Genomic DNA, 22,559 nt, shown 5'->3' on the forward strand with positions numbered 1-22,559 from the left:
AGATCCCGTGCCACGTCGACGTCCGGCTCAGGCTCAGCCACGCGCGCGTCGTGCAAAGAGAAAAAGAGAGTGGCAATGTGGTCCTTCATTTCCTTGTTATGATATCGCACAAGATTATAGGAAAGTGTCTGATCTATTATCGAATGCTACATGGAGACCCTAATCAGCGAAAGTCAAGCACGCACAAACTCTCACAAACACTCATCAAAAATAGAGAAAGACAATGTATCTCTGTCTCAATCAGGAGGAGAAACGTTTCATAGTCCAGATGCCAAGTCTTATATGTATGTATGTGACGTCTAAAGCTCGTTTGGTACAGCATATTGAGCCTCTTCGGCTGCCGAATCAGTCGCAGCCAGAGCCGGATAATCATAAGCAATTGGAATCGACGTCTCCGCCTTTTTGTCCAACTGATCGTAGCCCAGCGTCTGCGAGGAATTCGCGTAGGGAGTCCCGCTCACCTGACCGTTGGGATGATGAAGAACGTGATAGCCGGGCTCGGCGTATTGGCCGTTCGACGGCGCGGGAGACATTGACTTGTTTCGACTCGCAGTCCCCGTCGACCGATAGGTCGGATTGACGCTCATCTCCGAATCGCGTTGCGGTAGATCCCGTTGCGGTAGATCTTTGCTTTTGGTCGAGCGACGTCGATAGATGCAACAGAATACGATGAGGATAATAGTGACCGTTGCCAAGAGAACGCCCATCACTGCAATGCCAATGATGTATCCCATAGATTCATCTACATAATCTCCTTATAAGAGAGCATTTCGTAAGGGTTATTATGATGAACCTGTGTCGTTCTTTGATGCTTCTTTCTTTGATGAAAACAATGCTGCAGACGTTGTCCCACTTTCAGTCGTGGTCGATGACGTTGCTGGGGGTGTCTCACTCGGAGTCTCTGCCGCTTCACCAGAAGTAAATACCGATTCTGTCGTGAACAAAATATTTGTCGACGATGGTGTCGAAGTCGACGTCGACTTTGTTGGCACACTGCTGATCGTTTCGTTGGTCGGCGACGCAAGAGCTGGCGCTTAGAAATAGAACTCATAGTCCCCAACCAATACGATTTCTACGTTGAGCCTACCACAGACGACTCCGGCTGATTGTCCAGCGGAACACGAGCTCTGATGCCATCCGAGAAAAAGGCAGTCTTCGATGCGCGTCTCCGTTCCCGAACAGCGAACGCCGTTCATCCACGGAGGCCGACTGCCGTCTCCGTAGTAGCTATTCGGTAGAACCGCCACCGCGTCGGCGTAACCCAACTGTCGACAGAAGATGCGAGCGCCGACTTGGTTCCAATTCTGACCGCATATCGCTCCCCATCTGCCTTCGTGGAAAACTTCGGGCGTGCCAGCATAGGGAAAGGGAGATAAGGCGAGTCGAATTGCCGCCGAAGGCGGAAGCACGTCTTCAGTCACTAAAGAGAAAGAAACTTAATTAATAATGAGTAAATCATATAGAGCACTTACAGCATTTGACTCCGACGTCCTCGTCGTGATCGCAATCCTCATTTCCCCACCCACGAAATGAACACGAGCCCAAGCTACGTTCTGTGCCTTTGCACGCGACGTTGTCCATCCAAATCTTTTGTCGAGATCTGCCGTCGCCGAAACGCTGCGTTCGACTCGCGTCTCTGTATCCGAGTTGACGGCAAACGACTCGCGAGTTCAAAAATGTCCATTTGTCGTCGCAAACGGTGCCCCAATCGTCGTTGTGCAATATTTCTATTCTTCCCTCGGCAGGCGACGAACCGCCGACGAGTCGAATCCGCGGGTTCGTATCTAATAAAAGATTATCTATTAATTAACTATGAGAAGATAGTCAATTGGGATATACCATTTTTTATACACGTGACTCCAGCATCTTCATGATGGCCACAGTCTTCATTTCCCCATCCTCTTGATGGGCAATTTTCCAGAGTCATTTCTGTTCCAACGCAGTGCACGTTGTCCAACCACGTTCTTCCACTGCCTTGGCCAAAATATGCCTTATCCTTGACATTGAGAGCGTCAGCAAAACCAAGCTGTCTGCACACGACTTTAGCGTCGTTTAAGCCCCAATCATCGTCGCAGACAGTTCCCCATTCGCTGTTATGGTAAACTTCGACTCGACCTTCCGTAAGTGCTGAGCCGCCGGCGAGTCGGACGGTTGAAGCTGAAACGCAGGGGCACGCGATTACAGAGATCTCCCACGCGCAAAGGCGTCACGATTACCGGATGCTAGATAGGCTAGTGAAGCCACAAGTGCAAGGGTTGCTAGAATCATCGACCGCAAATACCCACGTGACGGTTCTATATGTCAGACGCTGCGAAACAATAGAATTCAGAATGTCGATCTTTTTTCTTAGGAATTTAGCGCATGCCCATTTAGGACCTAGCGCTGCTCTGACTCGAAAGCGACGTCGACTCGGACGTTGTCGCGATCGACAGACGAAAGATCGCTGATCGCTTTCAACAGTCTTCTACTCGCTGTCTTTACCTGTTGCTGAGTTCAGAAGGCCGAAGGTTGCAGGAAAGGCGAAGATCAGCGGCAACGCACAAAAAGTAACAGCTCCTCCCAGCTAAAACTCGCTCGCAATGTAGCGAATCCCAGAAGCCCGTACAAGTGTAGGCGTCGCTCTCGCGTCATCGGAACTGAAAGGTGGGTTGCTTAGTTTTCTGTAGTTTCCACGGAGTTTACATTGACGTCAACACCTCGAGAACTCGTAGCGAAAGTGCAGAGGTCGGACGAGTCGCGGGGCGCGTGAATTCCGCCGATTCACCATTCACTCTACAGCGCGTGGTCCCCTTAGGGCACAATCCGACTTCTGCGTTCCGCGTTCTGCACGCACGCGAGTAGAGGGTTCCAAACGAGGCCTCGGACTTCGTCCAGCAAAGTTAGATCCTTAGATAAACGTTTCTTGCGTCTAGGAGGAATTTAATTTTCAGCAACTTTACTCAATTTTCAGCCTGTCTCTTACGCATCGATCTACGGCTGTTTTCACTTCGGCGGATTTCCGTACGCTGAGTCATGGCGTCCAAATATATTTTTAGAGTAGCAGTCTTCCTCAACCAGTCCAACGTTTCTCCAAGCCAGTCAGTAGTCAGTTTAAAAGCCGGTACTTCCTCCGCCACCCTCTTGTGCATGTTGTCTTGTTTGATTACTATAGTGAAAATGAGAAGGGTGGGACGACCGTAGACAAACTTCGAGTACGCATTAGCGACAGAAACGGCGAACAATGACAGCGTTTCTTCGCCTTTTACTTCTTCTGTTTTTTATCGCAATCACTTCTCTCGTCACTGCCTTCATGCCGAACTACGTCTTTTCGTTTCGTCCCCCGAACAGCAGTCCGGATCCCGAACTACCTCTCCTTCCCGAAGTCGAAATCGCGACCACGGGCTTTCTACCGAGCGACTTCTATCCGGTCGAGGAAGCCGAGGGTCCTCTTCGCGACGGCTCGTGGACGCACAAGGACATCATACGACGCGCGTGTCTCAACGTCGTCGCGCGTTTCTACGAGGAAACGACGGCGCGACTCACTAGCGGCGACGTCACAGGCCTGTCGACGCTCACGCCGACATCACTTTTGCGCGCCGTCATCGGTCCCGACGCGTCGAGCGCGAAATTTGAGCGCGCAATCGAGGAAATTGAGATTGCCGCCGCTCGAATGGATCAGTGGTACGAAGTGAACGCGACGCTCGACGAGGCGGCGAACGTCGCTCGCGCGCACTTCGACGACGAGCAGTTTCGACTCGGTCATGAATACCTGCTTCGTTTGCGTCGGCAAATGTTTGCGGCCGTTCAGACGGAAGCCCTGTCAGCGGCGCGCGATCTCGCCGGACGATTCATGCTGACGCTCCAAGATTTCTACGCGCACTCGAACTACGTCGAACTCGATCGAGACAAGCCGCTGGAGGAGTTGGGCAAGACGGCGCAGGCGAGTTTCTTGAACCAAGTTGCTGGTAAGGCGCTCCCATGCATGCGTTTAATTTTATGTGCACTTTTTATGCAGGTGCGGACGAGGCGGTTTGCACGGATTGCACCGTTTCGTGCGAGACTAACGTCGTTACGATGAAATTGACAAGCGGCTATTTTTTCTATCCGACGGATGATGTCAATGACGGCGGTGGCACAGGTACGGGTCGGGTGAAACCGACTGGAAAATGCAGCTACGGCGGCGAAGTCGATAAGTGAATGATATTTATTTATTAGTTGAAATAATAGCGTTTTCTGTTTAGATCTTCTCAACTTTCCGCTGTGGGTGGTATTAACAAGAGCACGCGAAATCGAAGAAAATCGCCGCACTTTCGTCTTCACGAGTCGGCCGCTCAGCTTGCCATAAAAGCAACCGAGACGTTTCTCAAGGACATTCGCGCCGTCGTCGGCGACGACGCGTTTCTGCGTTTCTTCAGTCTCAGTCGCACGGTCGGCGGCGCTTCGCTCTGTTTCGCCATCGACCAATCGGGCAGTATGAGCGACGACATTACCGCGGTTAAAGAGCAAGCAAAGAAAATCGTCGAAACGACGACAACGAAGCCGTTTAACTACGTTCTCGTGCAATTCAACGACCCAGGTACTATGCAATGACCACGTATTCTTTGAGCCCTTGTGCAGCATCTATAAATTAACGGCTATAAGAAGGCTTGGTTGCTATAGACACTGCTGCAAACTCATTATTTATGTCGTCACAAAATAATTTCACTTGTCCACTTGTCGTTAAAACAAACCTGTGCTAGAAGTGCCCTCTCTGTAGCGTATTAGCAACCATAGACAAGCTGATTACGTACGTAGAGAGAGAAAGAGAGAGTCAAATAACGATGTAATTACCTCTTTTACTGTCTATTTATTTCGCGGCCTGATGAGCTCATCAGTAATTAATTAAATGATAAACTGCTCAGAAAACTTGTTAAAGGTCAGTGGTGGTTCTGATTGTTATCTGTTTCTGCAGATTTTGGTCCTGCTATTGTAACCAAGAAGCCCGAGCCCTTTATAACTGAGTTGAATAAACTTTCTGCCAGCGGCGGTGGTGACTGTCCCGAGTTGGCAATGAGCGGCATTCAACTAGCTCTAACGAACTGCCTTCCTGGCTCATCTTTGTACGTTTTCACCGACGCCGGCGCCAAAGACTGCAACAAAACCAATGCCGTACTAAGCCTGATCGACAGCAAAGGAACCACGGTGTATTTCTTCTACACGGGAGGCGGCAGTCCCTGTGGTTCCTGCCCGAACGCCTTCAAAGAAATTGCAACTTTGTCTGGAGGCCAGCTGCTGAGAATAGACAAGGACTCTGTAGAAAGTGCGACGCAACTAACCGAGTCTACAGCCGAATCGTCCCTCGTCGTTCTCCTTTCGGCAACAAGTAGCGTTTCGACGGAAAGCTACAGTTTCTCCGTCGACTGCACAGTTCGAAAGTTGGTTATTTCCCTCGACGGTCCGAATCCCGCGGCAACAATCGTACAACCGGACGGCACCGCATTCACGTCCTTTGACGAACTTCTCCTCGAAAATTTCCTCCTTATCAACATCACCGATCCCGCTGTGGGACAGTGGACATTGAGCGCATCGTTCTCCGGCGAGCACTCAATCATCGTACGAGCGTCGAGCAGCGTCGATTTCAGCTTCAATTTCGTCACGGTCTCCGGTCGACCCGGTCACCTCGGCGTCTTTCCCATCAACGGACGACCGGTTGTCAACACGCTTACAAAGGTCGTTCTCACCGTCAAAGGCATCGAAGAAACGAGCGACGTTCACGGTTTCACGGTTGATCTGATTGATCGAGAGGGAAATACGATTGAAACGCATGAACCCGAACGGGGAGTCGGCTATTCGGCGAGTCTTCTCGGCTTCGCTTTTATATCGCCGTCGACGCCGTTTCGACTTCGTCTTCGGGGCCAGGATAGTTGCCATGGCACTGATTTCGTTCGCGTGTCGCCGATTGAAACGACGGCGCAGACGCTCGCGTTCGAGAGCACCATTTCGGAGTCCGAGAACGTCATAGCGCCGGGCGGTTTCACGGAGGCGACGTTCGTTCTCCACAACAGCGGTCAAACTGACACAATTACTGTCATCTACAACGACGATCAAGGCTTTGGCGAAACCATAACCGTGACTATCACAGACGAACCGTCAAAGAAACGTCGTCGTCGTCGCGGCTTGTCGACCATCGAGCACACGTTCACGTTGGAAGCGAATCAATCGGCGTTGGTGTCGGTTCGCTACGGCGCTCCGTCGTCCGCCGCGGTTGGACAATCGAACACGGCGACGTTGACGGCGACGACGAGCGGCGGCGATACGTTTAATTACGTGTCGTTTGAAGTCGTCGTTGCGCCCGACGAGCCGGACGAGGAGCCGCCGACGTGTCGCATTGTCGATGTGACGACGTGCGACGGAGTCGCTGCCGTCGACTGCGACGCTCACGAGCGAAGCGTTCGCGCTGAGGTTCGCGACGTCGGCGTCGGGTTGCAGACGATTCGCGCTCGACAGAGCGGCGTTGACGTTGAGTTTGATTTTGTGAGCGGGACGAATGAGACGGTGAGCGTGACGGCGACGTCGTCGTGCTGCTATTTGGTTATTGATTTGGAGTCGTCGGACGTCGCGGGAAATTTGCAATCAGTCAACTGTAGCGCCGTTATTTCTCCGGGCGTACCCAACGACATAATTGGTAATTAGAGTCATTTCTTAATTGTGTCGCTGCTTGATTTTTTGTTAGGTTTGCTTGGTATTTTGATTCCGGACGGAATGGACAATATAACGGCAGCCGGTATCGTTCGAATTGTAGTGAAAGATTGGAAGACGATCCACTACTCAGTGAACGTCACCGGCGTAGAGGCGAGGACTTTCCGCTTGTCAGAAACGCGAAACGGCGGAGTTGGAGATTCGCTTTTTACAGTAGCCGGATTTAATTATGGCAATGTGGTAATAAAAACAACTTGATTCTTATTTTGGCACTGTATTCAATAATTGTTTTAGCTCTCTGGTTCTTTGCTGGCTGACGGGAGCTACTTACCAATCATATATCAGAAAACAGCCTACGGCACTGTACAGTACATCTCCGATGGTATTGAGAAGTCGATTGGTGGCCCAATTCTCTACGCCAATCTTTCGTCGGTGCCACGTAATTTTCATCAAGACGAAAATACGATCGTTTATGCGATTGCGTGAGTTTTTTAGATTACGAAGCTCTGCTCACCTGTCGCAACCGTTGTGCTGCTGGAGGTTACGTCGCGCTAACGCTCGACGACTTTAGCAGCACGCTCACAGTTGACGGTCTCAACGCCACGTATTATCTCCTAGTCGGCGGCGAGAACGTTTCCACGGCTCACGTAGTGAATTCAAGTGGAGACGTCGTGGCGCAGATGGAAGTACGTCACGACGAATATCGCGAGACTCTCTTTAATTGTTGATTTGTTTATTATTCAAGTCGTCGTCCGGACAAGGAGTCTTCCAATTGTCTATGAATGAACTCAATCATCTCCTAAGCGACGAGCTAACTGTTATCGTTAACACGCGGAGCGGCATCGTTTTGACAGGGCGGCTAAGAGCGCCGTGGATGCCCACTCCTGCTCCAAGTCCGGCGGCGCCCACCACCTCTGCTCCCACTTCTGTGTCTCAGGGAATTGACTTCGGTAACGGCGTCGGCATCAACGACAAGATTACTTTTGTCGAAGAGCAAGCCGTCGGAATTCACATTACCAGTCGACCTCATCGCATTTTCGTTCACACTCCCCAAGGCGATAGTATAAAAGAGTGCACTGTTAGATTGTCGTAAGAGATTCTTGTTTCGCGCTCAAGCCCGTACAACGGCTTTATTTCTAGTGCCGAATTCGCTTCTCTTTTGGACGACGAAGAATACGTTTACGTGGTCGACTCTAAGAAAGTTCCTCATGGAATCACTGTTAGAAGATTTTAGCTAATTGCTTCTTTTAATGATTTGTCGTTGTGAGTAGTATTCTGTGGGTTCATCCGGCAAGTCGCTCACCTTCAGAGGAATTGCTTCCGCTTCGGTTAAATTGAAAAGCGGATGTTTTCTGATTACGATTATTTCTATTGTATTTTCTTGTTTCAGGCGTATGCGTCCGCACTCCAGCGCATCTATTATGCCAACATAGCCGAAGAGCCGCGCATTGTCGTCAACACTACCTCAAACGCAAAAATCCGTAGACAAGTGCGACCGTACTTTCTCGAACATAATAGGCACAGTGGTGTAACCAGACAAGTTTCCTTGGCGCAGCAAGTCGCTAAAATGTTGAGATCAATTTCTTGAAACCTTGCCTCACATACAGTGTAGCTGGTTGCGCCACTGGCTATATAGACGTGGAATCTAACTCTGTTTATACGTACGCAGATTGTCATTGAACTCGTAAGCAACGATTCGTCGATTTCCGTCATTGGCGTTGTTGACGTGGACGTCGTGCCCGTCAACGATCACGCACCCGTACTGTCTATCGGAACGATGGGGGATTGTGTCTCCGTTGCGGGTCCGCGCGTTCGATCTCGCCGATCAGAATCCAGGGAGGATAAGGAAAGCAGAACGTCCGGTTTTGTATCGACGGAGGTTAGCATAATTTTTAATCGGTTCTTATTTTACACCGTTTATCTCAGGCGGCTCCGCAAGTTCTCCTCGTAGAACTCGTGTCTCCGCCGCTAGGATCGTTTGGTGTAGCCGGATCGTCGATTGTTATTCACTTTTCGAGCGAGACGAATATGCCGGGATTGCTTGGAAAAAACCGTCTTGAGCGGGTTTTAGCGGTGAGAGGAATCGATGCCCAACGATCAGACATCATTGCCGAATGGCAAGACAGTCAATTGTTGCTCCTAATCTTTCCCAAAGCACTGAGTAAGGTTGTTGCAGACGACTTGGCCGTGGCGTTTATTGGAGGTTTGAATTAATTGGTCCTCCTCGCCTGCTGCACTAAATATGACTTTTTATAGGTGAATGTGACACTGAGGACTGCGTAAACAGCATTTGTCGTCGCGGAGGCCGTTCTTGTTCCGTTGGAGGCGTTCACAAACCTACAGCGTTCAAGCCGTTCTGAAGTCGCCAGCGAAGAAATCAAAAGTGGAACGGAAAGCTTTAGCTACGTTATTTGTGCGTGTATGTTGTGCGTGTTACTGGAATGTGCCTTTGATTGTTCTGGCTGTTTTAGCTGTAGGTAACTGGTTGTTTAGCGAGTACGTATGTAGCTCCGCCCTTCAGTACGGAGCCCCGGACTAAGGAAAAACTGCGTCACACTCATCCACTCGTCTCTAAGGGTCTCTTTGTTCTCCAATGCTCGCTTTCTCATTTCGTCTACAGGTACGTTTCGCACGCGCGCGTAAAGGTTCCCGAGAAAAGGGACCCTCGGTCACATAGAGCGTTCCTACCACCTGGGAGGCAAATATTAGTCAGTCTGGGCTACGACGTTCTCCTTCGGGCATCCTTTGAGATGCTGGAGTACGTAAATCTTTCTCACCTGGCGATTTCTTGCGTGCACACCTGACCTTTTCAACTCACGCGGCTCGTAAGTCATGACGCATTTTTTTGCGCTACTACATGTAGCTAGCGCTATGACGCTAGCACGAATTCATACACTAAGAAAATAGAAATACGTTTCTCTCACTCGCTACCAAGACGCAGTCATGCAATTTCGACGTCAACGCGGAGCTGGCAGTTCTTCATAAGCATTTGTCTCTGTTTCGCCCCCCAAGTGGTCATAGTCCGCATTTGGCGACGGATTCGCGTAGACAGCAGAGTCGCTCGTCGGATCAGTTGGATGCTGAAGGACGTTGTAGACGCTCTCCGTGTTATTGCTCTCAGTGGGAAATTCCTTAGAATATCTCGTCGAAGTTCCGTACATCCTGTTGGAACTCATTTCCATGTCTGAATCGTCGTTTTTAGCAGCCACGTCCATGCCGTCACGAGAACGGCGTCTCAGTGTAAAACAGACAACGATCAGGATAGACGAGACCACTATCAAAGCCCCACTGATCACTCCAATAACTACGATATAAACGAGAGAACCGTCTAGGAGAAAAATAACAATAATTAGTCATTCCGAATATTTAACTCGGGGAGACCTGATTCTTTAGCGATTGCGTCATCTGTAGAGGTGACGACGCTAGTAGTCGTTGCCGTGGTAGCATCCGAGGTCGTGTCACTTGAAGTAAACGCCGGCGACGACGTCGTTGCCGCTGCCCGGCTGGTCGCTCCGCCAGTCGGCGTTTCACTTGAAGTAAATACCGACTTTGTCGACGGCAACGCTGTTGTTGCCGCTGCCCGGCTGGTCGCTCCGCCAGTCGGCGTTTCACTCGAATTGGATATCGACTTTGTCGACGGCGACGTTGTTGCTGCTGCTGTACTGCTGTTCGCTCTGCCGGTCGTCGGCGTCGGATCTGATGCTAAAAATTTATTTGTTATTTTTCATTTTTATTTTTTTTCCACTTCGAGCCTACCACAGAGGACTCCGGCTGATTTTCCCGCGGGGCACGAGCTTTGGTGCCATCCGCTGAACGGGCAGTCTTCGATGCGCTTCTCGGCTCCCGAACAGAAAACGTTGATCATCCAAGGAGGTCGATCTCCGTCTCCGTAGTAGCTATTGGAGAAGGCGGCGATCTCGCGATCGTAACCCAGCTGGCGACAGAAAACGAGGGCGCTGTACACATTCCAGTTGTGACTGCATATTGCTCCCCATCTGCCTTCGTGAAAAACTTCCGCCGTGCCGGAGTAGGGAAAGAGAGATCCGGTAACTCGAACCGAGGCCGAAGGCGGAAGTATGACGTCTTCAGTCGCTGTCAATCAAAGAACGATTAGATATCAGAAAAGAAATGTGTTCCCTAAGCGAGGCGTAGCTGTAAGAGTTGTATGATTTACTATACTGGGGGATGCGTGTACGTCTATAGCCTCGCCTAGGGGTTGCATGCGCTTTACAGCATTGGACTCCGACGTCTTCGCTGTGTTTGCAGTTATGCCATCCCCAACCGAGATATGAGCAGTTGCTCAAGGTGGACTCCGTGCCTCGACAGGCGACGTTGTCTAACCAGATTGTCTGCCAAGATTGTCCGTCTCCGTACCGCTTCGTTTCATTTGCGTCGCTGTATCCGAGTTCGCGGCATATGACGCGAGAGTTTACGAAAGTCCAGTTATCGTCGCATACTGTGCCCCATCGTTTGTTATGAAGTATTTCTACTCTGCCTTCCGATTCTTTCAAACCGTTGACGAGCCGAATCCGCGGGGCCGTATCTGCAAGAATAGAAGGGCTATATACTTGGCCACATCCATGCAGTCGAATTTACCGTTTAGACAGATCACTCCGATATCTTCATTGTGAATGCAGTTATTTTGTCCCCACCCATTAAATCGGCAGTCTTGCAGAGTCGTTTCTGTTCCATTACACTGCACGTCATCCATCAGTATTTTCCCACTGCCTGGGCCGTATATCATCGCAATGTAAGCGAGAACGTCGTGAAAGCCAAGCTGTTTGCAGACGACTCTAGCGTTCGCTACACTCCACAGGTCTTTACAGACAGTTCCCCATTCGCCGTTGTGGTAAACTTCGACTCGGCCTTCGCTAGGTGCAAAGCCACCGACGAGTCGTACGGTCGAAGCTGCGAGAGGAGCATTCTATTGCAGAAATAAGGAGCCCTCCCCGAAAGACTGTACCAGATGTCAGATAAGCCAGTGAAGCTACAAGAGCAACTTGAAGAGGCAGTAGAGTCATTCACTTGCACGTCAAATGAGTCACTCCGCCCAGTTGGCTCCACCCTGTTGCTAGTGCTAAAGCCCGGACAAGCAAAGTCGTGGAAATGTTGACGTCTCTCACCGGTACATTTGCACGTACTGTAGTACAAAAAAATCTAGATCTACACCTACCTACGTCGATAAATTAGCACGCAGAATTAATTCTAAAAAAGGGACCTCTGGCATTCACTAATGCATTTTAATTAACTAATTGCCGGTTCTCCACAAAACCTACCGATATGCACGACTCATCAGTTGCTGTGTAATTGAATATATCAGAAAACTCAAACAAACGGAGACTACCACTACACACGCAGTTCCACACAGAAAAAAAGACGACTCACTGTTTGCACCAATTTCGGCGTCACTGCGGAAACAGTCAAGTTTCAGCTGTTAACGTACAGGGTTCCTTTTGCAAAATCTGGTTCCGTCTGGTCATGGCTCGGTCGCTTCACATTCACGTAGTTATTCTGACTAGTCTGATTGTCGTCGTCACAGGCAACTTCCTCGTACACGACCTCATGAGTCCGACGAGAATATCTCATCTCGTCTGGTTTGAACATACTTTCCTTTCCGTACATGTTGGGTCTCAAGGCTAAATCCAGTGGTATCGGATTAGTGGCGCTATTCTCTGAATGCGGTTGTCGAGCTGAAGAGCGACGTCGCCAGCGTCTAAAATAGAAGAAGATCAGGATGATAACAATGACCGCTGTCAACAGAACACTCGTCACTGCTATACCGGCGACGTAACCGCCAGAATTATCTGCAGTAAAGTAAGTCGTCGAATACTGAACAATAAATTAAATGCGATGTCTGCAAACCTGAAATAATTTTTGACTCGTCTCTTTTTGGAGACGATGAAGCTGACGTTGGAATGAAAGTAGCTGTTGTGGGCGTTGTCGTTGCCGAAGAAACGGTGGTAGTGATTGAGGGCGTTTCACCTAAAGCGAACATCGTAGACGGCGCCGATGTTGTTGCCGCTGCAGTGGTGATTGATTCGGTTGTAGTCGCAGCTGATGTCGTCTCTGCTGCAGTGGTGATTGATCTGGTAGTCGCAGCTGATGTTGTTGCGGCTGCAGAGGTGATTGGTGTACTAGTTGCCGGGGCAAGAGCTGGATCTTAAATAGAAGAACTCTTACTTAGTCAATTTTCAACGCTCTAACTACTAGCATACCGCAGATGACTCCTGCTGATCCGTACAAAGGACACGATCCTTGGTTCCGTTGAATGACACTACAATCGTCTATGTGCATTTCGTCTCCCGAACAGGAAACGTAACTTATCCAAGAAGGTCGACTTCCATATCCGAAGTAGTTAGAGTTTGTCGTCGCTACCACGTCCTTGTATCCCAGCTGACGGCAGACGACGCGAGCGTTGAGTAAATTCCAATTCAAGCCGCAAACTACTCCCCATCTGTCTTGGTGAAAAACTTCGACCGTTCCAGCGTAAGGAAAGGACGATCCGGTAAGTCGAATCTCTGCGTGAGGTGGAAGTACGACGTCGTCACTTACTATCAATATGAAAAATAGTTTAGTTGAAGAAAAAATGCGTTAAAAATTATCAGAAGGTATCATATTGCATGCGCGTATACATTGTATACCTCTTAGGGTACAAGTAACAGCAATTTGGGCTGCATCAGCCGCGGAAGAGTTACGTTGGAAAGAACAAATTATACGCGAGCGCTTATAGGTCTTACTATACATACAGACTTACGTACCACAGACGGCTCCGGCCGATTCTTGTGCTGTGCACCGTCTTCGATGCCACCCATCAAAAGGGCAGTCTTCTACACGGTTCTCGAAACCAACGCAGCGCACATCATACATCCACGAAGGTTGACTGCCGCCTCCATAATAGCTATTAGTTTTAATCGCTATCACATTCGCGTATCCCAACTGGCGACAGACAATGCGGGCGCTGACTACGTTCCAATTCTGACTGCAAATGGTTCCCCATCTGCCTTCGTGAAAGACTTCGATTGTTCCGGCGTAAGAGAAGGACGATCCGGTTAGTCGAAGCGCCGCGGAGGGCGGGAGTATAGCGTTTTCTGTAGCTGAAATAAACAGAATGTAAAAGTTTAGCGTCATCTACTTTTGGGGGAAAGGACTGGACAATCTGACACTTCTCTAGCGGTCTTTCATATCAAACATCAAAATTTGAGTGGGTTAATTAATAACGTGTCTGCAAAAGCTTTGGGAACCTAGTTCCTTCCCCTTTTCACTCAACAAAATGCTTGCTCCTATAGCGTGAACTGGTTTTTTGGACACGCTTTACAGATATCTGTCACAGACGCACAGGTTATAGTGAAAGACAGATCTTACAGCAATTGACTCCGATGTCTTCGGTATGCCTGCAGTTGTGCGTTCCCCATCCAGGAAACGAGCATTGGCTCAAGGCTTTCTCCGCGCCGTTACATTGGACGTCGTCCATCCAGATTTTCTGCGAAGCTAAGCCCAATGTAAACATTTGCGATTTAATTGCGTCGCTGTATCCGAGTTGACGGCAAACGACTCTTGAGTTCAAGAATGTCCACCCGTCGTCGCAAACGGTGCCCCATTCGTTTTTGTAGAAAATTTCTATTCTTCCTTCGGATGCTGACGATCCGTCTACAAGTCGAATTCGCATTGGCGCAGTATCTGCAGTAGCAAGGCAAAGGAGACTCTGGTAGACACAAACACAGATTGTGGTACGATAAACGGCATACCGTTACAGACAACTCCGGCATCTTCACTGTGCGAGCAGTCCTCGTTTTCCCATCCAGCAAATGGGCAATCTTGCAGAGTCCTTTCCGTTCCAGCACAGTGCACGTCGTCCATCCATATTTTCCCACTGCCTTGGCCAAAATGTGCTCGCTTAACGGCACTAACAGCATCGGCGAAGCCAAGCTGTCCGCACACGACTTTAGCGTCGGTCAGGTCCCAAAAGTCATCGCAGACAGTTCCCCATTCGCTGCTGTAATAGACTTCGACTCGGCCCTCGTTAGGCCCATTGCCACCGACGAGTCTAATGTTTGAAGCTGCAAGCATACAAACGCACTAAAAAGACGCCCACGTGAAAGCGTCACTCTATACCGGATGCCAGATAAGATAAGGATGCCACGATCTGAAGGATCAGTAGAATCATCGGACCATGTGACACAGCTCCAGAAGCGAGATACGGTAAATTCTAGAACAAGCAAAAATGAATCCTAGCGTTTTCTTTCTACGACTGCAAAGAAGCTATAATTCGTTCGCTAATTGGCAAAACGGTTAATTTATGAGCGACGTTGGAGTCTCCAAATGCCTCTCTTCTTCTTTTCAATGTCTTCTACTTTTGATCTGTACCTTTTCTTTTGTCCAAAGTCGTAGAAAACTCGTTTGATTTTAGAACACGCACTACCGTCGCGGTAGCTCCGCCCTACAGCTGTCCGTTATGATTAATCAAGTTAGAGGCTTAGAACCCCGGAATAAGGAAAAATGCGTCACACGGCCTGATATTCTGCGCTCGTTCGTCTACCGGCACGTATTCGATTCCAAAAGGGCCTAGGACACATCCTCGGACGTACGCTAAGCGGTTTAGTCTGTTATCCATTGGTTTCCCTTCGCAGCAGCACCCTTCCTCACTGCTCCTATGCTAATGTACACTAGGAAAAAATCAATTACAATCGTACGTGAACACACAGTCCTTCTATCTCGCTTTAGTCTCTCGGAACACAATACTGCTCAGCTCATTCACTTTTCTTTTCACCAGAGCTCTTAGGATAGTCGTAAATTGCTTCAGGCTGAGCAGGACGCGTTCGCTCTCCTAACGTGTCGTAGTGCGGTGCTGCTGAACTTGCGTACGGAGATACGCGACTACCCTCTGGTTCTGGATGACGTAGAACGTTGTACTCAGTCGTCTCCTCAGGGCTGTTTGATCGTGAATCGTTTCCTTTAGCCTTTTCGTAGTGGGGATTGGAAGTCATAGTAAGTTCATGTGACTCCGTCTCTCTGTCCTTGCCGCTTCCGCTGCCGCCTCCGCCTCCGCAGTAGCAACAGCAACAAAATAGCTCCGTGCATTCCGTTGCAATTCTCTTGTCCCTTGTCGAGTTTTGCCAGCGCTTGCAGCAGACAAATATCAAGATAATAATTGTTACGACCAGTAACAGTCCAACGACTGCTATGGCCACGATGTAGCCAGTAGAATCATCTGAATCATTAAGTTCTGTATATGTATACCGATCACATAAGTTTCCCACCTGAACTCTCCAACTTTTCTTGATTGGGCGGAGACGTGGAGGTTGCAGAAAAAGGCTGTCTTGTTGAGGCCGTAGAACCAGGAGAATTGGTCAGCGTCGCCTCCTTATCGGTCGTTCTCGCGCTCGCCGTTACCGGCGGCTGAGTAGTCACCAACAAAAGTTCTGGCGCTTATAAAAAAGCAGACGTCATAATCTAAGTCATCAAATATTTAATTTCCGCCTTACTGCAAACTACTCCAGCAGACTGGCCTTCGCCACAACGATTTTCGTACCATCCGTCAAAGCGGCAGTCCTCGATGCGCGGCTCAGTCCCAACGCAATCGACATTGTTCATCCACGACGACCGATTTCCGTCACCGTATAAACTTCCCACGAGAGCTCCCACGGCGTCGACGTGACCGAGTTGGCGACAGAAAATGCGAGCGTCCGTCAGATCCCAATTTTGATCGCATATCGCTCCCCACCTTCCTTCGTGTAACACTTCGACGGTACCTGCGTAGGAGAACGACGATCCGGTGAGTCGTACGGATGCGGAGGGAGTGGGAAAATCGTCTTCAGTCACTGGAAAGAGAAGCCGGTTTAAAAATTAAATTAGTGGCTTTTGAATTAGGAGGTCTCACAGCATGATACTCCAACGTCTTCAGCGCTCATGCAATCCTGCACTCCCCAGCCACGAAACGAGCAATTGTATATGCTGTTTTCCGTTCCCTCGCACGCGCAGTCGTCCATCCATATACGCCGCAACGACAAAGAGAACTGCGTCGTATTAGCGTCCTTGTACCCGAGCTGACGGCAAACGACTTGCGAATTGAGAAACGTCCATCCGTCGGTGCAAATAGCGCCCCACGCGTTGTCGTAGAACACTTCTATTCTGCCTTCAGCTGGCGAGGAGCCGTCCACGAGTCTAAGGGGCGGAAGATCAGTACCTGGAGAAAAAGATGTCAAGTCTAGCTTATAGAGAGCTGGACATTTACCGTTGGAACAGACGGCTCCTGCGTCTTCGCTGTGGTCACAATTTTCCCGTCCCCATCCTTCAAATCGACATTGATCCAATGTCTCTTCTGTTCCAGTGCACTCGACGCCGTCCATCCACGTCGGGTCGCTTCCACCGCCGAACGTGGACTCAACTGTCGCCTTGGTGGCGTAGACGTAGCCGAGTTGCTTGCAAACGACCTGAGCGTCGGATATGCCCCATTTGTCGTCGCAGACGGTTCCCCATTTTCCGTCGTGGAAAATCTCCACGCGACCTTCGGAAGCCACGGCGCCGCCGACGAGTCGCACGTTGGTCGCTGTACCAGACGTAGTAGATGACGTCAGCAGAAAAAACGCGAGGGACCAAGAGAACATCTGTTGACTCTAAGAACACAGCAAGGCACTGATCAGAATCCTCACTTAACTCTAAACTAGGTGAGACATTATATCAGTCCATTGACGTCACAAGTGGCAACGACACTTTAGCCTAAAGTATGAGTAGCCTGTCCTTGGCCCCTCTTTGGCCTATTTACCGTGTGCTGTCCTTACCAATCCCGTCCACCGAGAAAAGTGAGCGAGCGAACACCGACTGCCGCGTCCGGGAATTGAAATCAAAATTAGATTTGAATAAAGCGCCGATTGTCTCGGGCGCCTTTGCATCATGAACAAAAGAATCTACACGTATGCATACGCGATGGGAATTGTGCGCGTACCTCTACGCAATCGTTTTTACGTTCGACTTCACGAGAGTCACATTTCTTTTGGCTTCTTCAAAGCCGTCATCACTTCGTACTGAACCTCGTCATCGTCTCCCTTTTTCACCGGGGGCTTGGGAACGTCGTAACCAAGCCTCTTGGCGAAATCCGCCTTCGACTCTGCGCGGGCGCTGATACTTGCATAAACAGGCTCTTTACTGTCGTCGTCCCCACACGGAACCTCCGCTACGGCGATGACGGTGTCTTTGGGACTAGGAGGCTGAACCGGAGTTTTCGACCAATCACTTGCCGCCGCATATCTATTCTCTTCTTCTTCACGTTGAATCCTTGCGCGAGCGTGGTTGCTCGATATGACGTCATAAACGGGTTCATTGGAACCGGCGTTCAATTTCATCGTCATGTAGCCTGGAGTGTCTTGGAGAACATTGTTCTCGTTTTCGAGGACGACGTTGAGCTCAACGGCGTGGGATCGCGGTGAGTAGCGAGCGAGAGCGGTCGGAGAACCCTCCGCCGGATGAGCTTTGGCGTTTTTCCGCTTGCGATACATGAGTATCGCGACTAGAATTGCAATCAGAATGACGACGCTGACGACTGCTCCAATAGCAACGGGCATCACAGGCATCCCCCCAGAACCTAGCGAGATAAAGAAATGTCAGAAATATTACGTAAGGTTAATTGTAGCTGAGCTTTTACTTGGATCCTTTTCAGCAACGGCACTAGTAGGCTGGAGATTGTTGCCCTGTCCTTGAGGTGATGAAGGCGCGGGCTTATTAGTAGTTGGGCCAGTCGTTGAGGCTTCGGATGAGGTGATCTGCTTTGCCGCCGCACTTGTTATTGGCGAATCAGTTGCTTGAAGAACAATCGTTGGAGAATCAGTCGTTGTAGATAGGGAATCAGTGGTTGCGAGGTAATCGGTTGTGGTAGGAGAATCAGTCGTAGCAGATAGGGAATCGGTAGACACCGGAGCAGTCGTTAGGGAATCGGTTGTAGGAGGGCCAGTCGTCGAAGAATCAGTCGTTGGAGAAGGAGCAGTTGTTTGCATAACTGTAGTTGGAGAAGCCGTTGTTGGAACGACTACATAGAGAAAATATTAATTCAGGTACGTCCACTTTGCTAAATTACGCTCAACTTACCACACTTAATTCCAACGTCTTCATTGTGGTCGCAATTGCTGATAGTCCAACCGAAAAACGTGCACGCTCCTAGACGACTTTCCGTTCCATCGCAGTTTACGTCGTCCATTAGAATTGTTCCCGTGCCGGGACCGTAGAAGGCTTTCTTTCGGAAACTCACAGCGCCTGAATATCCCAGCTGACGACAGGCAACTTGGGTGTTCTCTATAGTCCAACTGTCATCGCAGACCGTTCCCCAAACGCCGCCAAACTGCACTTCAAGTCGACCTTCGTTTGGCGTGGGCCCATTGACAAGTCTTATAGGAGCAGGAGGAGGAGACGGCACATCTGAAATAAATAAATACATAAATAATAAAATAAGATGAGTAGTTTTCTTCTATCTTACCACAAACAACGCCTGCATCTTCGCCGTGATTACACGAATGAACTCCCCATCCCGAGAACACGCAGTCACGCAACTCCGCCTCACTTCCCTGGCACACGAGATGCGACATCCATATCGGCCCGCTACCACGTCCAAAGGACGCTTGTACAGTCTCAGAAACGGCACCAGCGGGAAAGCCGAGTTGCCGACACGCAACGTCGGCATCGGAAATCGTCCACGAATCGTCGCACACCGTTCCCCATTGCCCGTTATGAAACACTTCAACGCGGCCTTGATGAGCCGCGGAACCGACACCTGCGAGTCGAATTCGCATCGCTGGAGTGGGAGCGACCGTCGTCACGGGCGCGCTCGTTGTCGGAACGCTGCACTCGACGCCGGCTTGTTCGCCGGCGAGACAATTCGACTTGTCCCAGCCGTCAAACGCGCACTCCTCGAGTCGCGTTTCCAAGCCCGTGCAGCGAACGTCGTCCATAGCAAAGAGTCCCTTCGGCGCTGGCGAGTTGAAATGATTGCGTGCCGTCTCTGTCGTCGCGTCGGCGAAACCTAGCTGACGACACGCGACGCGTGCGTCGTCCAGATCCCAGTCGTCGTCGCAGACGGGTTTGTAGGTGCCGTTGTGTAATATTTCGACGTTGCCGGAGCTCGGCGACGACGACGCGCCGACGAGACGGATCGACGAGGCGGGCGGCGCTAACGTTCCGGACACTAAAAGGAAATAGAGCATTAGTACACCTCGGAGAAAAAAAACAACTTATATGGCCTAAAATACGGCAGTTGCAATTCGCTTTCAAACTATCCTCTCCTCTTTGTTACTTACTGCAAACGACTCCCGCGTCTTCGCTGTGATCGCAATTCGTCTTTCCCCAGCCGGAGAACGTGCAGTCCTCGATGCGTCGTTCGTTGCCGCGGCACGCGCAGTCGTCGATCCATATGCGCACGTTGTCGCCGACGAGCGGCAGGCCGCTGCCGCCGAGTCGCACCGCTTCGGCGTCGACGAAGCCGAGCTGGCGACAGACGACGCGCGCGTCGTCGAAATCCCACGAATCGTCGCACACCGTTCCCCACGTTCCATTGTAGAGAATCTCGACGCGACCTTCGGCCGCCGTCGCGCCGCCGACGAGACGCACGGTGTCTTTGCCGTCGTTCGCGAGGAGACGATCTAAAACCATTCCGCTATTTAGTTGAATCCATCCGTATCTAATGTTTTCCATACCACAAACGACCCCCGCCGTTTCGCCCGTGAGACAGTTGTGAACGCCCCAGCCGTCGAACTTGCAATCCCCGATGTTCTTTTCCGCGCCGCCGCACTGGACGTTGTCCATGTGAATCGGTCCGCTTCCCGAACCGTAGGTGCTGTCGCCGTTCGCCGCTATCGCGTCGGCGTAGCCAAGTTGACGGCACACGACTCGCGCGTCGGGGAGCGACCAGAAATCGTCGCATATCGTTCCCCATTGGCCGTTGTGGTACACTTCGACTCGGCCTTCATTCGCTTTCGTGCCGTCCGCGAGTCGAACGTTTGTTGCTAATGAGAGAGAGGAGGATGTGAATTGATTATGTTGATTCGATCAAGCTGCGTTGGCTCTACCTGATGATTGGTGTAAGGATGCCGCCACTAGGAGGGCGAGAAGGGAGGAGAGAATTTTTTGCATCTTTGCTGCTCTCGGTGCTGTGTTGAACTGAAGTACGGTGGATTGCTCCATCGACGTAAGTGCACCGACGTCGCGTGACCTTATTGTGCGGAAGCGGGGGTACTCAGGAAAAACGCCCACTTTCAGATCGAAAGGACACACCAAAAATAAAAAACGGCATTGCAGAGAAGTCGGTACGTTTTTTTATCTGAGCAAATTTTTTTTGCAATTATCAAGATATCCGGGCAGTCGTTTACCAATCCGGGGACGGACTTGCAAGCAAGAAAGAACCTGAATCTCCGCCTAGCGAAGCGAATCAAGCGATCCGGCACCCTTTGAAGACGACAACTCTTCAGAAAGATGCGGAAGTCTTTGTTCTACAGGCAAGATAAGCGTTCGTGAGTTTGAAACGCGCGAACGCTTATCTTGCCTGTAGAACAAAGACTTCCGCATCTTTCTGATTCGCATCCGTCTTCGCCGCTAGTCGTTTTCCCCCGGTTGTTCCGCGTTCCTCGCTATTCGCACGCATCCAGCCAGTTGCACAGAGAAGTTCTTTTACTCCAACGAAAGCATTGGAGCTTCTCATCGCGTTTTCCAACCCCTTTCAGCACGAACTGAGCTCCAATCGCGTAAATATGTACGTAGCTTTGCTAAAACGTTTATGTTTCTCTCAGGAACCTTCGGCGGACATGAGGACGACGTTGGGAAGAGTGAAGAAGGACGAGTGAAGAGGAAGAGGACGTGGGAAATTTTCTCCGCCATCGTTTCACCAGGTAATGAGAGTCAGACGTATTTTTTTGTAGTGTGGGGGCTCTGGGAGATGAACCTTACTACAGTACTCTAGAAGCTCTAGTAGATTAGTAGTTACAGAGGGGCTATATTCGCGATGGAGTCATTTTCTCACGAAAAAACTCGTGAGCTATAGCTCATGGTTTTGGTACATTTGGGTCGCCACTCCAATTCCCCGATTTGTTTTTATAAAACGCGTGGTATGTCTCGTCTGTTTGACCTCGAGAAGTCAAACCGACCTCACGCTGAATATCTCGGCTAATAATATTTGGTCTTATATTGGAAGTTCTGATATTTAAGCTGATACTCTCTTCTTTGTTTTATAGACAGGACTAAAGAAGATGACGAAGAGGTTGACCGCGGTCCCAACGTCCTCAGCAGGACGGGCGGTCCAAGGCGACCCGGGGAATGCAACTTCATTCCATAAGTTGCGTTCCCCTAAACTGCTTAGAGGCCTCCGTGGCATGAGGCTATAGCATCTAAACTGCCACCCCTCCTGGGCAGGAGCCGGCAAAAAGGCCCACTTTGACGGCGCGTATCTCCTGACGGAGCTATCCTGTGGTAGTCTCCCCGGGAGAACGGCGCCTAAATCGATATGCCTGCACGCGTTTCAGAGGACCGTGCAGGCATATATTGCTGTGGGGACTGCAGCTTCTCAGTCTCACGCGCTTCACTTGCTCGCAAGAGCGAGTGAAGCAACGGCGCGGAGGCGTCTCCGCGCGCGCGCCGCGCGGAGGGTCTCTGGTCTGAGTTGCGGACGCGTTCAATTTTTACGTATGTATATATTTTATTTTTTTATAAAGATATTAATTAATTAATTAATTACTCTAATGCAATAAATATAAAAAATTGTCTTGTTTTCGTCTTCATCTCCGATGCTACCTTCGCGATCTCGTTTTCACGGCGGGCCTATATGGAGAGAAAAAGAATGTTAGTATTTTTATTATATGAACGTACATAGGGCGACTTATCTGGAGGGGGTGGGGGGTCGGCGCAAACGAGAATACTCAGAATAGAGTATT

At 50.1% G+C, this 22,559-nt stretch overlaps 5 protein-coding genes and 1 long non-coding RNA gene across 10 annotated transcripts; 2 read left to right on the forward strand and 4 right to left on the reverse strand.

Moving 5' to 3' along the window:
* Window positions 1–114: 114 nt before the first annotated feature.
* On the reverse strand, window positions 115–2,621 carry LOC136191030 (neurotrypsin-like). Its single transcript, XM_065979325.1, has 7 exons — window positions 2,482–2,621; window positions 2,217–2,308; window positions 1,840–2,157; window positions 1,473–1,784; window positions 1,088–1,420; window positions 794–1,033; window positions 115–742 (listed from the first exon to the last, which is right to left on the reverse strand). Exons 2-7 carry the CDS (start codon window positions 2,266–2,268, stop codon window positions 300–302), a joined length of 1,698 nt encoding a protein of 565 aa, XP_065835397.1. The 5' UTR covers window positions 2,269–2,308; window positions 2,482–2,621; the 3' UTR covers window positions 115–299.
* LOC136191020 (uncharacterized) lies at window positions 2,622–9,203 on the forward strand. Of its 5 annotated transcripts, none has more exons than XM_065979316.1 (16): window positions 2,777–3,000; window positions 3,058–3,100; window positions 3,152–3,944; window positions 3,995–4,172; window positions 4,221–4,555; window positions 4,931–6,643; window positions 6,692–6,897; window positions 6,952–7,096; window positions 7,153–7,343; window positions 7,403–7,746; window positions 7,798–7,876; window positions 7,929–7,985; window positions 8,048–8,146; window positions 8,327–8,536; window positions 8,584–8,860; window positions 8,914–9,203. In XM_065979316.1, exons 3-16 carry the CDS (start codon window positions 3,221–3,223, stop codon window positions 9,015–9,017), a joined length of 4,662 nt encoding a protein of 1,553 aa, XP_065835388.1. In that variant the 5' UTR covers window positions 2,777–3,000; window positions 3,058–3,100; window positions 3,152–3,220; the 3' UTR covers window positions 9,018–9,203. The 5 variants fall into 5 exon arrangements, with proteins under 5 accessions (XP_065835385.1, XP_065835386.1, XP_065835388.1 ...); XM_065979317.1 differs by having other exon boundaries at window positions 3,165–3,944; XM_065979313.1 differs by adding an exon at window positions 2,622–2,643 and having other exon boundaries at window positions 2,913–3,944.
* Window positions 9,204–9,509: 306 nt separating this feature from the next.
* LOC136191029 (neurotrypsin-like) lies at window positions 9,510–11,740 on the reverse strand. The gene is made up of 6 exons (XM_065979324.1): window positions 11,621–11,740; window positions 11,254–11,565; window positions 10,889–11,200; window positions 10,414–10,749; window positions 10,039–10,359; window positions 9,510–9,985 (listed from the first exon to the last, which is right to left on the reverse strand). Exons 1-6 carry the CDS (start codon window positions 11,676–11,678, stop codon window positions 9,615–9,617), a joined length of 1,710 nt encoding a protein of 569 aa, XP_065835396.1. The 5' UTR covers window positions 11,679–11,740; the 3' UTR covers window positions 9,510–9,614.
* Window positions 11,741–11,946: 206 nt separating this feature from the next.
* LOC136190916 (scavenger receptor cysteine-rich type 1 protein M130-like) lies at window positions 11,947–17,572 on the reverse strand. Its single transcript, XM_065979211.1, has 13 exons — window positions 17,436–17,572; window positions 16,889–17,270; window positions 16,535–16,840; window positions 16,140–16,475; window positions 15,915–16,082; window positions 15,408–15,865; window positions 14,770–14,863; window positions 14,403–14,714; window positions 14,020–14,334; window positions 13,416–13,751; window positions 12,873–13,208; window positions 12,520–12,816; window positions 11,947–12,461 (listed from the first exon to the last, which is right to left on the reverse strand). The coding sequence occupies exons 1-13, from the start codon at window positions 17,547–17,549 to the stop codon at window positions 12,085–12,087; spliced, it is 3,831 nt and encodes a 1,276-aa protein (XP_065835283.1). The 5' UTR covers window positions 17,550–17,572; the 3' UTR covers window positions 11,947–12,084.
* On the reverse strand, window positions 17,492–20,784 carry LOC136191025 (scavenger receptor cysteine-rich domain-containing group B protein-like). Its single transcript, XM_065979321.1, has 7 exons — window positions 20,706–20,784; window positions 20,334–20,642; window positions 19,938–20,279; window positions 19,121–19,825; window positions 18,736–19,062; window positions 18,296–18,676; window positions 17,492–18,235 (listed from the first exon to the last, which is right to left on the reverse strand). The coding sequence occupies exons 1-7, from the start codon at window positions 20,767–20,769 to the stop codon at window positions 17,637–17,639; spliced, it is 2,727 nt and encodes a 908-aa protein (XP_065835393.1). The 5' UTR covers window positions 20,770–20,784; the 3' UTR covers window positions 17,492–17,636.
* LOC136191038 (uncharacterized) lies at window positions 20,392–22,368 on the forward strand. The gene is made up of 3 exons (XR_010670711.1): window positions 20,392–21,131; window positions 21,423–21,521; window positions 21,864–22,368. It is a non-coding gene; the product is annotated as an uncharacterized lncRNA (long non-coding RNA).
* The last annotated feature ends 191 nt before the right edge of the window (window positions 22,369–22,559 follow it).

Source organism: Oscarella lobularis, chromosome 9 (assembly GCF_947507565.1).
Source record: "Oscarella lobularis chromosome 9, ooOscLobu1.1, whole genome shotgun sequence".
Taxonomy (NCBI): domain Eukaryota; kingdom Metazoa; phylum Porifera; class Homoscleromorpha; order Homosclerophorida; family Oscarellidae; genus Oscarella; species Oscarella lobularis.

Excerpts from the sequence above, each read along its gene's own strand:
- LOC136191025 (XM_065979321.1), bottom strand. The coding sequence starts at position 20,769 with ATGCAAAAAATTCTCTCCTCCCTTCTCGCCCTCCTAGTGGCGGCATCC. Across the intron at positions 20,280-20,333 it reads AACGGCGGGGGTCGTTTGTG|ATCGTCTCCTCGCGAACGAC; the intron begins GTATGGAAAACA and ends GAATGGTTTTAG. Across the intron at positions 19,826-19,937 it reads AGACGCGGGAGTCGTTTGCA|TGTCCGGAACGTTAGCGCCG; the intron begins GTAAGTAACAAA and ends ATTTCCTTTTAG.
- LOC136190916 (XM_065979211.1), bottom strand. The coding sequence starts at position 17,549 with ATGATGCAAAGGCGCCCGAGACAATCGGCGCTTTATTCAAATCTAATT. Across the intron at positions 17,271-17,435 it reads TTTCTCGGTGGACGGGATTG|AGTCAACAGATGTTCTCTTG; the intron begins GTAAGGACAGCA and ends CTGTGTTCTTAG. Across the intron at positions 16,476-16,534 it reads AGACGTTGGAGTATCATGCT|TGACTGAAGACGATTTTCCC; the intron begins GTGAGACCTCCT and ends TTCTCTTTCCAG.
- LOC136191029 (XM_065979324.1), bottom strand. The coding sequence starts at position 11,678 with ATGACTCTACTGCCTCTTCAAGTTGCTCTTGTAGCTTCACTGGCTTAT. Across the intron at positions 11,566-11,620 it reads ACTGGCTTATCTGACATCTG|CTTCGACCGTACGACTCGTC; the intron begins GTACAGTCTTTC and ends CTCCTCTCGCAG. Across the intron at positions 9,986-10,038 it reads CGCAATCGCTAAAGAATCAG|ACGGTTCTCTCGTTTATATC; the intron begins GTCTCCCCGAGT and ends TTTTTCTCCTAG.
- LOC136191020 (XM_065979313.1), top strand. The coding sequence starts at position 3,221 with ATGACAGCGTTTCTTCGCCTTTTACTTCTTCTGTTTTTTATCGCAATC. Across the intron at positions 4,556-4,930 it reads CGTGCAATTCAACGACCCAG|ATTTTGGTCCTGCTATTGTA; the intron begins GTACTATGCAAT and ends CTGTTTCTGCAG. Across the intron at positions 8,537-8,583 it reads CCGGTTTTGTATCGACGGAG|GCGGCTCCGCAAGTTCTCCT; the intron begins GTTAGCATAATT and ends CGTTTATCTCAG.
- LOC136191030 (XM_065979325.1), bottom strand. The coding sequence starts at position 2,268 with ATGATTCTAGCAACCCTTGCACTTGTGGCTTCACTAGCCTATCTAGCA. Across the intron at positions 1,421-1,472 it reads GGACGTCGGAGTCAAATGCT|TGACTGAAGACGTGCTTCCG; the intron begins GTAAGTGCTCTA and ends CTTTCTCTTTAG. Across the intron at positions 743-793 it reads AGCATCAAAGAACGACACAG|ATGAATCTATGGGATACATC; the intron begins GTTCATCATAAT and ends GAGATTATGTAG.